Below are 16,648 nucleotides of genomic sequence, written 5' to 3' on the forward strand. Positions count from 1 at the left end.
GGAACATTTCTCAATGCAAGATTGTAGAGAATTTAGGTCTTTCAACATCTACAGTACATAATATTGTGAAAAGATTCAGAGAATTCAGAGACTTCTCAGTGCGTAAAGGGCAAAGTCGGAAACCACTGTTGAATGTGCGTGATCTTTGAGCCCTCAGGCGGCACTGCCTAAGAAACCGTCCTGCTACTGTGACAATTATAGCCACCTGGGCTCGGGAGTACTTCGGAAAACCATTGTCACTCAACACAGTCCATCGCTGCATCCAGAAATGCAACTTGAAACTGTATTACGCAAGGAGGAAGCCATACATCAACTCTATGCAGAAACGCCGGTGAGTTCTCTGGGCCCGAGCTCATCTCAGATGGACCGAAAGACTGTGGAACCGTGTGCTGTGGTCAGATGAGTCCACGTTTCAGCTAGTTTTTCAAAAAAACAGGCGTCGAGTTCTCCGTGCCAAAGGTGAAAACGATCATCCAGATTGTTATCAGCGAAAGGTGCAAAAGCCAGCATCTGTGATGGTATGGGGGTGCATCAGTGCCCATAGCATGGGTGAGTTGCATGTATGTGAAGGTACCATTGACTCTGAGGTGTATATTAGGATTTTAGAGAGACATATGTTGACATCAAGGCGACGTCTCTTCCCAGGACGTCCACGCTTATTTCAGCAGGACAATGCCAGACCACATTCTGCCCGGGCTACACCAGCGTGGCTTAGTAGACACAGAGTGCATGTGTGCTTGACTGGCCTGCTGCCAGTCCAGATCTATCTCCGATTGAAAATGTATGGCGCATCATGACGAGGAGAATCAGACAACAGAGACCACGGACTGTTGAGCAGCTGAAGTCTTATATCAAGCAAGAATGGACAAAATTTCCAATTGCAAATCTACTACAATTAGTATCATCAGTTCCAAAATGATTAAAAAGTGTTATTCAAAGGAAAGGTGATGTAACACAATGCCTCTGTCCCAACTTTTGTTGAGTGTGTTGCAGCCATCAAATTCTAAATTTGTGTATGTTTACAAAATACAATTAAGTTGGTCAGTAAAACTATTGAAAATCTTTTCTTTGTACTTTTGTCAGTTAAATAAAGGTTCACGTGAATTAACATATCACAAATTTTTGTTTTTATTGCATTTTGGAAAATATCCCAACTTTTCTGGAAATGGGGTTTGTAGAATATGGGTGTAACATGAATGTAAGGAAGGACAAGCCAAACATTGGGTACAAATGTAGATGGAGCAAGGAGTTAAATTGTACCACAGAGGCAAAATTCAAAAGGGCAAAGAATGCAGGACTTGAAGGTGCTGTATTTAAATGCATGTAGTATTCAGAATAAGGTGGACGAACTTATGGAGCAATTAGAGATTGGTTGGTATGATGTTGTGGGCTTCACTGAGACATGGCTGAAAGAAGGCCATAGCTGGGAGCTTAACACCAAAAGATATATTTTGTATTGAAAGGACAGGCAGGAAAGTACAGGCAGTGGTGTGGCTCTGTTGGTAAGAGATGGAATTACATCTTTAGAAAGAGGTGACATGGGGTCAGAGAATGTTGAATCTTTGTGGGTGAAGGTAAGAAACTGCGAGGGTAAAAACCATTATGGGAGTCATATGTAGGCCTCCAAATAGTAGCCAAGATATGGGGTTGAGATTGTAAAGGAAGCTGGAAAAGGCATGTAATAAGGGTAATGTCACAATTTTAATGGGGTACTTCAATATGCAAAGGGTTCGGAAAATCAGGTTGGTGTCGGATGGCAAGAAAGGGAATTTGTTGAATGCCTACAAGGTGGCTTTTTAGAGCAGTTTTTCCTTGAGCCTACAAGGGGAACGACTAGCTTAGATTGCGTGTTGTGTAATAATCCAGATCTTATTAGGGAACTTAAGGTAAAGGAACCCTTAGGAGACAGCGATTATAAAATCAACGACACATAGATGCTGGAGGAGCTCAGTAGTCTGGGCAGCATCCATGGGAAAAAAAAGTACAGTTGATGTTTTAGGCCAAGACCCTTTGGCAGGACTGATGGGCTAGTGATTATAATATGATTGAATTCACTCTGCATACTGCAATTTGCAATTTAAGTCACATGTATCAGTATTGCAAAGGAATAAAGGAAATTACAGAGGCATGAGAGAGGAGCTGGCCCAGGTGGATTGGAGGGGGATATTGGCAGGGATGACGGCAGAGCAGAGGTAGCTGAAGTTTCTGGGACTAGTTCAGAATGCACAGGATAGATATGTCCCACAGAAAAATTATGCAAATGGCAAGGGTAGGCAACTGTGGCTGACAAGGGAAGTTAAAGACTGCATAAAAGTGAAAGAAAGGGCATATAAGGTAGCAAAAGTGAGTGGGAAATTGGATGATTGGGAAGCTTTTAAAATCCAACAAAAGGCAATTAAAAAAGTATAAGAAGGAAAAAGATGAACTATGAGGGCAAACTAGCCAGTAATATAAAGTAGGATACCAAATGTTTTTTCAGTTATATAAAGAGTAAAAGGGAGCTGAGAGATGATATTGGAACACAGGAAAATAATGCTCTGAGATAGTAACGGGGGACAGAGAAATGGCAGATGAACTTAATGTGTACTTTGCATTGGTCTTCACTGTGGATGACACTAGCAGTGTGCCAGAGATCCGTGAGTGTCAGGGAGCAAGAGTGAGTGCCAATGCTATCACAAAGGAAAAATTTCTGGGCATACTGAAAGGTCTTAAGGTGGATAAGTCACCTGGACCAGATGAACTACAACTCTGAGTCTTGAGAGAAGTTGCTGAAGAGATAACGGATGCATTGATCATGATGTTTCAGGAATTACTTGATACATGGTTCCAAAGGACTGGAAAATTGGAAATGTCACTCCTCTTTAAAAAGGGAGGAAGGCAAAAGAAAGGAAATTATAGGCCAGTTAGCCTAACCTCAGTGTTTGGGTAAGTGTTGGAGTCTATTATTAAGGATGAGGTTTCGGAGTACTTGGAGAATAATGATAAAAATAAGTCAAAGTCAGCATGGTTTCTGTAAAGGGAAATCTTGCCTGACAAACCTGTTAGAGTTCTTCAAGGAAGTGACAATCAGGGTGGACAAAGGAGAAGTAGTTGATGCCATTTACTTGGATTTTCAGAAGGCATTTGATAAGGTGCCACACATGAGGCTGCTTATCAAGATAAAATCCCATGGTGTTATAGGAAAGATATTGGCACGTATAGAGGAATGGCTGACAGGCAGGAGGCAGTGAGTGGGACCATTAAGGGGGCCTTTTCTGGTTGGCTGCCAGTGACTAGTGGTGTTCCTCAGGAGTCAGTATTGGGACCATTACTTTTCACATTATTTGTCAATAATTTAGATAATGGAATTGATGGCTTTGTGGCAAAGTTTGTGGATGATACAAAGATAAGTGGAGGGATAGTTAGTGCTGAGGAAGCAATGTGATTGCAGCAGGACTTAGACAAATTAGAAGAATGGGCAAAAAAGTGGCAGATGGATTACAGTGTTGGGAAATGTATAATAGTGCATTCAGGTAAAAGGAACAAGAAATGTAGACTACTATCTAAATGGGGAGAAAATTCAAACATCAGAGGTGCAGAGGGACTTAAGAGTCCTTGTGTAAGACTCCCAGAAGGTTAATTTACAGGTTGAGTCTGTGGTAAAGAAGGCAAATGCAATGTTGGCATTTATTTCAAAGGGAATAAAATATAAAAGCAAGGAAATAATGCTGAGGCTTTATAAGACACAAGTCAGGCTGCACTTGGAGTATTGTCAACAGTTTTGGGCCCTGTATCTCAGAAAGGATGTGTTATCATTGGAGAGAGTCCAGAGGACGTTCATGAGGATGATTCTTGAAGTGAAGGGTTTAACATATGGGGAGCGTTTGGCAGCTTTGGGCTTGTACTCACTGGAATTCAGAAGAATGTGGGGGGATCTCATTGAAACCTACTGAATGTTGAAAAGGCTAGATAAGGTGGATGTGGAGAGGATGTTTCCTATGGTGGGGCATTCACAGCTAGAGGGCACAGCCTCAAAATTGAGGGGCAACCTTTTAGAACAGAGGTAAGGAGGAATTTTGTTAGCCAGGGAGTAGTGAATCTTTGGAATGTTCTGCCACAGACTGTGGTGAAGGCCAAGTGCATGGGTATATTTAAAGTGGAAGTTCATAGTTTCCTGATTGGTCAGGGCATCAAAGGATATGGCGAGAAGGCAGGTGTTTGGGGTTGAGTAGGATCAGGGATCAGCCATGATGGAATGGCAGAGCAGACTTGATGGGCTGAATAGCCTAATTCTGTTCCTATGTCTTATGGTCATATGGTCTAAAGAAATTCCTTCTCATTTCTGTTCTAAAAGGATGTCCCTCTATTATTAAGCTGCATCCTTTGGTTCCAGACTCTTCTACCATAGGAAACATCCTTTCCACATCCACTCTATTAAGGCCTCATTTTGAATTTGTGAATACAGGCCCAGAGTCATCAAATGATCAGAAGATTACTACATCATTGAGAAGATTGGTTTTCTCAGTCTTTTACATCACAGTACTGCAACTGAACTCCAATAAACTTTCCTACAGATTGGATCCAATCTTCAGAACTAATGAGAAGTTATGCCTCTTATGATGAACGTACTGTTGAACCATGATCCAGTGAACCTTAATAGTCAAGCTGCACTGTGAAGACACAATTCTGATGTCAGGCACATGTGGAGGCTAAGCTCCCAATTTTCATCAACTCATTCTGAGAGGATAGGTTTCTACCACCCTGCCCTTGATTTTTGCCTCCACAAATGACATTTTAGTTTTGAGGAGTGTTTTCTATTTTGCTGCACTTTTTGCAACTTTGAAATATCATACAATGGGAGTCCAGGAGTCCCATGTACCCCATACCTCTTCACCAGTGAAGTGTATTATAGTATGTATTAACTTTTTACATAAATTTACTTTGGCTGAAAGCAATAAGTAAACATTTTCATTGATAACAGCCAGTCTTCCACTGAGCTACCAATGGTGCGAATAATGGAGAAAATGTAATTGCATAATTGTCCTCTAAGATTGTAAAAACCTACTGGTCGTAAGGCAGTACTTTTCTTAAGAGTCAACAGATATAGATTGCTGTATCAGTGGGAACGCTTTGATGTTAAATAATGCTAAATCATCAGAGAGACGTAAACTAATCGCAAGGTACCTCCCATGGCCTATACCAGAATGCTGGTCCTTAAATTTTGCCAATGTGCATTAAGTTCCGTCAACGTTGAGGCTTCTGTTATTTTCAAGTTTAGAAAGTAGTTTCCATTGTGCATTTATTCAATGAATAGAAGATTTCCTTTTAGCTGTTTATCTTTTCCAGATTGATGTTTATTCTCCCAGTGGAGGTCTTCATTCATTCAAGTTGCTTTTGCAGAGATTTTTGTATCTGAAGCAAATATATTGCATTCGAGAGGATCAACAACTTTAAATTCCTTGGTGTTATCATTTAAGTGGATCTGCCTGGGGCCTAGCACATAAGTGCCATTGTGAAGAAAGCACGGTAGGGCTTCTATTTTTTTTAGGAGTTTGTGAAGACTTGGCATAGCATCTAAAACTTTGACAAACTTCTATAGACGTGTGGTGAAGAGTATATAAACTGGTTGCATTACAACCTGATATGAAAACCTTACGCCCTTGAAATGAAAATGAAAATCCAACAAAAAATATTGGATACAGCCAAGGGAGGGAGGAGAAGGTGGCGACGCAACGCGCGTGGCCGTTCTGAATGATATCGTATGTGTGAACTAGGGGGCCGTGCACAATGCGGATTTGATGGAGACAGCCGTGAGAAGCATGGAGGAACATCTGGAGAAACTTCTGAAATGCCCGCTTCGCTGCTGCTGCTACTGTGCGATCGAGAATCTCTGGAGGGGAAGGCCCCAAATCCTCGGCTTTGCCTATTGCCTGTTGCCGGGGCCGGGGTTGAAGCGCTCGGCAGAGGTGGTGTTCGGTGTCGAAGAGCTGGTCGGAGGCTCGGAGTTTTCGGACAGACTCGGAGTCGGACTGTGGTCGGATGCTTCCAGTATGCTGTATTGGCAAGTTTGCAGCGCTGGATGTTCATCGCCTGCGTGAGATGATGGGACTTTCGAAAGACTTTGAGACTTTTACTGTGCCATGGCCTGTTCTTATCAAATTACGGTATTGCTTTGCACTGTTGTAACTATATGTTATAATTATGTGGTTTTTGTCAGTTTTTAAGTCGGTTTGTCATGTGTTTCTGAAATATCATTCTGGAAAAACATTGTATCATTTCTTAATGCATGCATTACTAAATGACAATAGAAGAGGACTGCGTGTCGTCATAATCTAATCTAATCTAATCTAATCTAATCTATCAGGGGGAAAGCCCTCCCCACCATTGAGCACATCTACATGGAGCATTGCCGCAGGAAAGCAGCATCCATCATCAAGGACCCCTCCACCCCAGACCATGCTCTCTTCTTGCCACTGCCAAGAGGAGGAAGGTATAGGAGCCTCAGGACCCACACCATCAGATTCAGGAACAGTTATTACCTCTCAACCATCAGGCTCTTGAATCAGAGGGGATAACTTCAGTCAATTTCACTTGCCCTATTACTGAACTGTTCCCACAACCTATGGATTCACTTTCAAGAACTCTTCATCTCATGCTCTCCATAGTTACTCCTTATTTATTTATTTACTTATTTACTTACTAACTATTATTTTTTTCTTTTGTATGATCATTGTGTTGTCTTTTGCACCTTGGTTATTTCTCTGTCCTGTTGGGTGCGGACTTTCATTGATTCTATTGTATTTCATGGACTTACTGTGTATGCCCGCAAGAAAACTAATTTTAGGGTTCTGAATGGTGACATATGTACACTTTGATAATAAATTTACTTTGAACTTCTGTTTAGATCTTAAAACTGCTTTCCTTTGATTCTTATTTGCTGCGCTGTGCTATTGCTGAGGTACATGGGATAGATATGACACGACGTCCAATTTAATGCTATGATCATACAATGCAGTCAGATCCCAATACTTCATCACAAATTGGTCTTCACTCTCCCTATTATTTATTCCTCCATCAAAAGAAATTATTTTGTTATGTTCTGTTGGGTAACAACAGACCAGGTTACAATGTCAGAAATTTATGAAGTAGCTCTAGGTTTTAGAAAGTATTTAATATATCTGTGTACAGTGCACTGGTGTGATGGTGAAATGATGGCTGCAGCTCCTGGTGTTTCTCTCAACCTGTTCAAAAGCAGTTGTGGGTAATTCCTGTTAGTGAGTTGTAGGATGTGCAAGTCTCAAATGACAGAAATACTTTAGGTGAAAAAATGCCCAGCTAATATACTGCGCACAGATTTGTATGAACTTCCAATATTTATAAACTGATCTGCTTCAATTGATTTTAGGTCTGGGATTTTGAGACCATTGATACAGCGGAGGCTTATGATGAGTATTCTGTGGTTGAGATGGAACCGATGAATGAATTGTTTGTTGGAAGAAATGTTAACCTCCAGTCCATGGTGAAATTCAAAGACTCAAGTTTTATTTGGTGTGCTCAGGTATTTTAAAAGAACTTAAGAAATAATTTAAAAGCATTTCACATTGGAACCATATTGGTGTAGGAAGCCGAAATGTAACTTTTCATTATAACAGCTGGTTTATTTACCAACTTTCCTCCAAATTGTCTGCTAGTGAGCAAATTAAAGATGAAAGAAACAAATACAGACCAGAGGGGTTGAGAACACACTAGTCAAAAACAAGAAATTGAAATTAAGAAACCATTAATGCTTTAGAATGTGATCATTCTGAAGAAACTACCAAGGGAAGGAAGGCAAGTTGATTAATATGGCCTAAATACTTTATTGGGGAATTATCATCTTTTCTGTTTCCCTGTTAATACTACTGTTTTTCATGTAAAGAACAAACATTTCAACAAAGATAGCAATAAAATTACATATTTCACAACAATGATTAACTCTATTAAGGAATTGTGTTTTTCATGTCTACTAATAGTTTGCTTCAAAATTAGCTTGTCTTAAAAGCCTTTGACAGGTTTCTCTTTACTCCATGTCCACTGGAATGTCAACTATATCTATAAATTCTGATTATGTGGAAGTTTCAACATTTCCAATTTAAGATGATGAATGGGAGTTTCCACTTGGGTAGAATTTTCATGCATGGTAATGCTACAAGACGACAAGCTGCTTGCTGAATCTCTGGGCAGCATTCAATTTTTAAAAATAAATTATTGGTGGATTTTTGCCTGTAAAGGAAAGATTACCTTGGTGAGGAGCAAAGTAGGAAATAGTTTCTGCAATGTTGGGTAACAGCTATTTGGATGAATGAAAAACCTGCAGCCGATTTTAGCCTTTAAATGCCCTCTGTTGATGTGGCATCAATATTTTGTATTGGCTTTTTTGAAAATTTGAATACTCCCAGAGCAAATGTCACAATACTGGAATGTGGGTTATTATTTTTGTAAATACTGTAAGGAATTTAATGAAGTCAAAGGTATCATTTGTTTTTTATGCAATTACATTAGAAGGTGTGGCAGCATTTATATCTTTTCCAGCAATGTTTGTTTTTGCTACATTAACACAACCACAGAAGGTAAAATGTACAATATTTTTTCCATAGGATTCCAGTGGTAGAATCTGGAAACTTGACCTCTCATTTTCGAACATTGTAAGTACAATAAGTACAATAAGTTTGGTTAATTTGCCTGATAAGCACATTAGGATTTTAATCTCCCTATATCACTTACGTTTTGTTCATGCCTGATATGAATATGTATTCACTCAAGATCCTTTGACTGTTGCGTTGCCTGTCTCGATATCACACTAATAAAAGCAGGTTAGGGACTGTCCACGGGGAAGTGTTTGGCTAGATGGCGAGGAGTGGGTGGAGGGAAACCTTTTCACTGGTGACCTCTTCAGAACTGGGAAAAGCATAAATAAGCATCAAGATGCAGAGAAAGGTAGGGTAATGGAGAAATGAAGAAAAGCAAAGGAGAGTCTTTCTCTATCATTCTCAGTGTGCTGTTAATTTTGATCTAGTTAGAATCTGAAAATTGCACATTTGTGTATTTATCAGCCTCTTATTTCAAGCTCTTTTGTATTTCATCTCTCATCTCCTTATTTTCAATCCCTTGATGAAATATTTACAGTACTTTAATATTGAGTCACAGAGGAATACAGCATGGAAACAGCCATTCAACCTAATCCCTCCATGCCATCCAAGATCCTCACCAAGCTAATCCTACTTATCCACATTTGGCCCCAAATCCCTCTAAACCGTTGTTGTCCACGTACTTGTCCAAGTGCCTTTTGTACTTGCCTCAACCACTTCTTTTGGCAGCTCATCCCATATATGCATGACGTTGCTCCTTAAATCCATTTTAAATATTTCACCTGTTGCCTTGTGTACTGAATATAGTTTGTCTTCTTGCAATGCACATGTTGGCATTTAGTTGTCCAAAGAAGATGATCCAAGGTAATGGTCAAGGATATGGATGTAAGTGCATAGGCTCAAAGCTATTGCTACTGTGTTTCAGCGTTTGTTTTGTGTCCACTGCATGGGTACACATTAAGTAATTAAAACAAAAACCTAATTATTGCAAAGCTATTGCTACTGTGTTTCAGCGTTTGTTTTGTGTCCAGTGGCATGGGAACACATTAAGTAATTAAAACAAAAATCTAATTATTGCAGAACTCCTCTGTGTTTTGTGCTTGCATCTAACTAGGAAACATTAATATGATAGAGACACGAGACACAGCCTCTGTCCTAGCTGTCTCCCCTTTCACCCTCTCCTGCCACCACTTGGCTCCATCTGCCATTATTTTGCCTGCCTCCATCTATCTTCCACCTGGCTCTACCTTCCAGCTCCAACCTAACCCCTCACCTAAATGTTATGCTTCACCCTTCGTCAGTCTACCAGTCACCTATTGGCCCCTGTCGAACTACTCCCCTTCTCTACTTTATACCGACTATCTCTCCCCTCGACTCTCAGTCCTGTTGCAGGATTTTGATCCAAAATTCCCTTATATCCCTACAGATTGAGTTCAAAGCTTGAAAGAAAATTTATTACAGTATCAAAATGCATATATTTTACTACCTTGAGTTTTATTTTTGGAGTCATATACAGGAAAAAATAAATACAATGAAATTTTATGAGAATTTATACACAAACAGATATAGATTGACAAACAAGCGAAGTGCTAAAGCAGACAAAGTATGCAACTAAATCTGTAGGGTATAGAATCTGTTCAGAGAAGTGGTGAACTAAGTTATCCCTGCCAGTTCAGGAGCCTGATTGTTGTAGCAAGAAGGAGGCATTATTTGGATGGTACGGCTAACTTTGATGGATGCTAACTTTGATGATAGATGCTGTATTCTTGTGTAGTGCTCCATGTAAGTGTGTTCAGTGGTGGGAAGGGCATTGCCTCTGATATAATTGGTCTCATGACAGATACTCTGATATATTAATACCAAGAAATCTAAAGCTACAGACCCTGTCTACCTCTGTTCCCTTAATGAGGACTGGTTCACGGACCTCTGGCTTCTTCCTCCTGCAGCTGATAATCAGCTCTTTGGTTTTGCTGACATTGAGTGAGAGGATGTAGTTGAGATATCACTCAACTAAATTTTCAATCTCTCATCTATCTGCAGTCTCTTGTGTCTCCATTTTACCATGCTTGTTACCCCAGATTTCAGCATCTGCAGTTGTTTGTGTCTCTAGAAAGATACTCAAATGTCTGCATGGAGATGGTGAGCCAAAGGATCTATTTCCATGCTCTACGGTTTTATGAATTTAAGAGAGATTAAGATGGGGCCTATGTTCTCTGGAGTTTAGAAGAATTAAATGTGATCTAATTGAAATGTACAAAATTACAGACACTCCTGGATGGATGTCTGCAACCAGTGTTCATACACCTCAAAGTAAAATATCAGTCATTCAGGGTAGAAGTGAAGAGAAACCTAATCCAGTGGGTGAATCTCTGTCAAAGGAGGCTGTGGAGATGGATTTTTTTATATTATTGATACAGATAGAAGCAGAAAGTGGTACTGATGTAAGCAATTACTATCATTTTTGTTGAATCTTGGAGTAGGCACAAGAGAGGGAGCACCCTATTCCTACCTCTACATGTATCTTAAGTATTTTCTTCTTACTTAAATAATTTTAGCAGAGAATGGTTGAAGATCTCAGGAGGGAAAAGTTATCACTGGTATATTTCAGTTGTGGCTCCAGCTAATAATGTCACCCAAACAACAGGAATTTTGCAGATGCTGGAAATTCAAGCAACACACATAAAAGTTGCTGGTGAACGCAGCAGGCCAGGCAGCATCTCTAGGAAGAGGTGCAGTCGACGTTTCAGGCCGAGACCCTTCGTTAGGACTAACTGAAGGAAGAGTGAGTAAGGGCTTTGAAAGTTGGAGGGGGAGGGGGAGATCCAAAATGATAGGAGAAGACAGGAGGGGGAGGGATGGAGCCAAAGGTGATAGGCAAAAGGGATACGAGAGGATCATGGGACAGGAGGTCCGGGAAGAAAGAATAATGTCACTCAATTTACTTCTCTGCTCCTTTGTCTTTTCTGTGAACTCAGTAGTCAGTATATTTCATTGTCAATTACACCAAATTTATACAAATACTTTGCAATATTTCCACTGGTTTTCACTGGAATGCTGACAGTCATATTCCTGTGGAACCACTTGCTTCCAATCACATTTCCTTATTGTTCTTTCAAAGATTTATCTAAGGTAGATAGGGTCATAAAGAAAGCTTTAAGTACATTGGCTTTCATAAATCAGGACAATGCATACAGGAATTGGGATGTTATGATGAAATTGTACAGGGTGTTAATGAGGCCAAATTTACTGTGTGTAGCTCTAGTCATCTATCTGCAGGGAATATATCAATAAGCTTGAAAGAGTGCAGCGAAAATTTACAAGTGTGTGGCCGAGGCTCAAAGGCCTGAGTCGTAAGGAAAGGTTGAATATGTAAGGACTTCATTCCCTAGAGTGCTGGAGAATGAGCGATAGATAGGGTGAATGCATGAATGAAACTCAGGTTGGGTGAGACTAGAACTAGAGGGCATAAGGTTTGGGTGAAAGGTGCAAAATTCAAGGGAAATCTGAGGGGAGCCCTCTTCACTCAGAGGGTGGTGCCAGTGGAAGTGATAGGCGTGAGTTCTCTTACGTAAATGTTAAAGAGGAGTCTGGATAGGTACATGGATGAGAGGGGTTTGATGGAAAATGATCCAGCTGCAGGTAGATGGGTCTAGGCAGAAGATTGGGCTGCCATGGATGGATGGGCTGAAGGTCCTGTTTCTGTTCTGCAGTATTCTACTCTAAAATCCATGGTTCCATATGCTCCCGCTCAGACTACTTTGAACCCTGACATCTCTCTCCATGCACTTAAGATACATCTTTATTATTCCAAAACACATTAATGTCATTTACTTATATGAAGATAGTGTGGGTGGAGATAGCAATGAGATGATAAAGGTGTTAGGTTACTGTTGTTTTGTTTTGATCCAGTTTATCTCCCTTGTTGCTGGTGTGAATTATGAATGTGGCATAGTCGCAATTCTGTATTGTCAGTGCTGCTACCACTATGGATCAAAATCCACAACAGGTGAGCAACACACACAAAATGCTGGGGAAGCTCGGCAGGCCAGTCCTGAAGAAGGGTCTTAGCCTGAAATGTCGACTGTTTATTCTTTTCCATGCTGCTCCAGCCTGTGTTGCTTTGGATCTTCAGCGTCTGCAGATTTTTGTGTTTTTGTAATTCCACAACAGGTCAATACATTATGTGTAGAGTGTCTCCTTCTTAAATGTTATTTTCAATGGCCAGTTCTTTCATATTATGCTTAACGGCTTTTTTGAATTCTTTCAGACACAAGACCCCGAATGTCTGTTTTCTTTCCACGCTGGAGTAATCCAGGCTATGGACTTGTCACCGCTTACCTATCTGATGGCAACAACAGCACTTGATCGTAGGTGACTTCTTTACTTAAATGTGGCATGGTGTAGTTCATATAGTTGATAAAGCCATAGCATTACACAGCGTGAAAAATGGCCTTCAGCCATTATTTCCATGCTGACCATCAACTACTCATTTGTCAGCTCTTTGTTCATGACTTTCTATGTGTAGGTGATTCATGATACTTCTTAAGTGTTGTGTTTCTGCCTGCACTCCCAGACAGTGCTTTTCAGATTCCAACCATCTTTTAGGTGAAAAATAAAATCTGCCTTGTTTCCCCTCTGAAGTTCCTACCACTTAGCTTGAAGCCTATACCCTGCAGTTCACTATTTCAACAAACCAACTATTACCACAGCACCTCAAATTTATGACCTCTACCATAAAGAACATCAGGGCGTAGCAGGTGCATGGACACTGTCAGCTGAAGGTTCCCTTCCAAGTAATGTACCATCTTGACTTGGAAGTGCTTCAGTATTGCTGAGTCTAAATCCTGAAACTATCTTCCCAGAAGACTATGAAATACTGAATCAATTCAAGAAGGCAGCTCACCACCACCTTCTTAGGGCGATTTAGGGATGGGCAATAGCTGCTAGTCTTTCTAGCAACAACCAGTTCACAACTATGAAGAATATAATCAAACAAACAAAATGCTAGGTGAGCTCGGCCTGTCAAGCAGCATCCATGGAGGCAAGTGGAGGGATGATAATTTCAGGTTGAGATCCTTTGGGTTGATTAGTTGGGGGAGATGGGAGGAGGAACAACAAACAGATTTCTACTTTGATAACTGTGTGGTAATTTTGAATAGCCAAACTAGGGTAGGACTTATACAGTGAATTGCAGGGGACTGGCATATGTTATGGAACAGAGAGACCTTGGGGTACAAGGTAGACAGGGTGATGCTAGCTTACATCACACAGGGCATAAAAGGAGTAGGGTCATTAAGCTGCAGTTATAGAAGACACTGGTGAGGCTGCACTTGAAGTATGGTGTACAGTTTTAGTCACTCTTTTATAGGAAAGACATTGGCAAGCTGACGGGTGCAGAAGAGATTTATGAGGATGCTGCCTGGATTAGTAGAGGGACTAATTTATAAAAAGAGGTTGGCCATGTTAGATCTTTATTATTTGGAGCAAAGAAAAATTAGAGGTGACCTTATAGAATTTGTAAAATTATGAAGGTTATGGATAAGACAGACAGTCATAGTTATTTCCCTGGGGTTGGGGAGTCCAAAACTAAAGGTTACAAATACAAGATAAAAGGTGAAATATTTAAAAGAGACTGGAGAGGTAACTTAATTACACAGAAGGTAGTGAGTACCTGGAATGAGCTACCAGAGGAAGTGGTTGAGGCTGGTACAACTGCAAATTTAAGAGGCGTTTGGAGAGTTGCATGGAGGTGAAGGGCTTGGAGGAGTATGGGCTGAACGTGAGCAACTGGGACTAGTAGGAGGGATTCTGTGTTTGGCATGGACCAGATGGGCCGGAGGCCCTGTTTCCATTCTTCATTACTCTAACACTCTAACATATTTTAAGTTGCAGAGAAGAGTGAGTGATAGTTGGGGAAAGAGAATATGTGAAATGGCAGTGATGAATGGCAGGTCCTCTCTGGTGTATGAACGCTGGACTTTTGGGGGACGATTTGCTGGCTGCTGTTTTGGTGAGGTAACGTGAAATTTAAAAAGAGCAGTCACTTGTTTTGGTGAGGCAGCGTGAGATTTTTAAAAAGAACTTGGGGCCTTTTGGGACTTTTCGGCGGGTTGCAATCATTGTGAACTATCAGGCGCTTGGCAAAGACCAATAAGTAGAAGTTAGGTAAAAGTGGAGCCGCCATTGTGGGAGCAGATCAACGTTAGAGTCGATTGGTGTCAGAACAGTTAGCTTCAGGCTTCAGCTCAAGAAGCTTAAATGGGAAGAGACAAAGGCCAAGGTGATTTTCAGGTAAATTTAATCTTTCTTTGTCTATTAGTACATAACTAGTGCAGTGAGAAAGGGCCCAGGTTTAGTGCTATGTACTTCATGTGACATTTGGGAAGTCTGGGAGATCTTCAGTCTCCCTAATAACTACATCTGCACAAAGCACATCCAGCTGCAACTCCTTACAAACTGTGTTAGGGAACTGGAACTGCAGCAGGATAGCCTTTGGCTCATACATGATAATGAGGAGGTGATAGATAGGAGCTACAGATTCAGAATCAGAATCAGGTTCGTTATCATCGCATTGTGACGTGAAATTTGTTAACTTAGCAGCAGCAGTTCAATGCAATACATAATCTCGCAGAGAGAAGCAAAAATAATAATAATAAAATAAAATATTCTCATAATAAATAAACAAGTAAATCAATTATGTATATTGAATAGATTTTAAAAATGTGCAAAAACAGAAATACTGTATATTAAAAAATAAAGTGAGGTAGTGTCCAAAGCTTCAACGTCCATTTAGGAATCGGATGGCAGAGGGGAAGAAGCTGTTCCTGAATCGCTGAGTGTGTGCCTTCAGGCTTTTGTATCTCCTCCCTGATGGTAACAGTGGGAAAAGGGCATGCCCTGTGTGCTGGAGGTCCTTAATAATGGACGCTGCTTTTCTGAGACACCACTCCTGAAGATGTCCTGGGTACTTCGTAGGCTAGTGCCCCAAGATGGCGCTGACTAAATTTGCAACCCTCTGCAGCTTCTTTCGGTCCTGTGCAGTAGCCCCTTCATATCAGACAGTGATACAGCCTGTTAGAATGTTCTCCACGGTACAACTATAGAAGTTTTTGAGTGTATTTGTTGACATGACAAATCTCTTCAAACTCCTAATAAAATATAGCCGCTGTCTTGCCTTCTTTATAACTACATCGATATGTTGGGACCAGGTTAGATCCTCAGAGATCTTGACACCAAGGAGCTTGAAGCTGCTCACTCTCTCCACTTCTGATCCCTCTACAAGGATTGGTATGTGTTCCTTCGTCTTATTCTTCTTGAAGTCCACAATCAGCTTTTTCGTCTTACTGACGCTGAGTGCCAGGTTGTTGCTGCAGCACCATTCCACTAGTTGGCATATCTCACTCCTGTATGCCCTCTCGTCACTACTTGAGATTCTACCAACAATGGTTACATCGTCAGCAAATTTATAGATGGTAATTGAGTTATGCCTAGCCATACAGTCATGTGTATATAGAGAGTAGAGCAGTGGGCTAAGCACACACCCCTGAGATGTGCCAATGTTGATTGTTAGTGAGGAGGATATGTTATCACCAACTGTGGTCTTCTGGTTAGGAAGTCGAGGATCCAATTACAAAGGGAGGTACAGAGGCCCAGATTCTGCAACTTCTTAATCAGGATTGTGGGAATGATGGTATTAAATGCTGAGCTATAGTTGATGAACAGCATCCTGACGTAGGTGTTTGTGTTGTCCAGGTGGTCTAAAGTCGTGTGGATAGCCATGGAGATTGCATCTGCCGTTGACCTATTGTGGCAACAGGCAAATTGCAATGGGTCCAGGTCCTTGCTGAGGCAGGAGGTAGTCATGTCTAAGTTGCAGGAGGCAAGTAGCTGGGTGACTGTCAAGAGAGAGAAAGGGAACAGGCAGCCAGTGAAGAGTACCTCTGTGGCTATTCCCTTCAATAATAAGGCAAATTGTAGCATATCCAAGTCCTTGCTTATGCAGGAGTTGACTCTGGCTATGACCATGCTCTCAAAGTACTTCA

At 40.9% G+C, this 16,648-nt stretch overlaps 1 protein-coding gene across 1 annotated transcript in view; it reads left to right on the forward strand.

Moving 5' to 3' along the window:
• LOC134348205 (cilia- and flagella-associated protein 44) overlaps window positions 1-16,648 on the forward strand; it is a 235,486-nt gene that overhangs the window by 38,054 nt on the left and 180,784 nt on the right. The window contains exons 9-11 of the mRNA XM_063051223.1: window positions 7,385-7,537; window positions 8,616-8,663; window positions 12,874-12,973. Of these exons, the coding sequence (XP_062907293.1) occupies window positions 7,385-7,537; window positions 8,616-8,663; window positions 12,874-12,973 (301 nt within the window). The remainder of the gene's footprint in view (window positions 1-7,384; window positions 7,538-8,615; window positions 8,664-12,873; window positions 12,974-16,648) is intronic.

This window comes from Mobula hypostoma, chromosome 6 (assembly GCF_963921235.1).
Source record: "Mobula hypostoma chromosome 6, sMobHyp1.1, whole genome shotgun sequence".
Classification (NCBI taxonomy): domain Eukaryota; kingdom Metazoa; phylum Chordata; class Chondrichthyes; order Myliobatiformes; family Myliobatidae; genus Mobula; species Mobula hypostoma.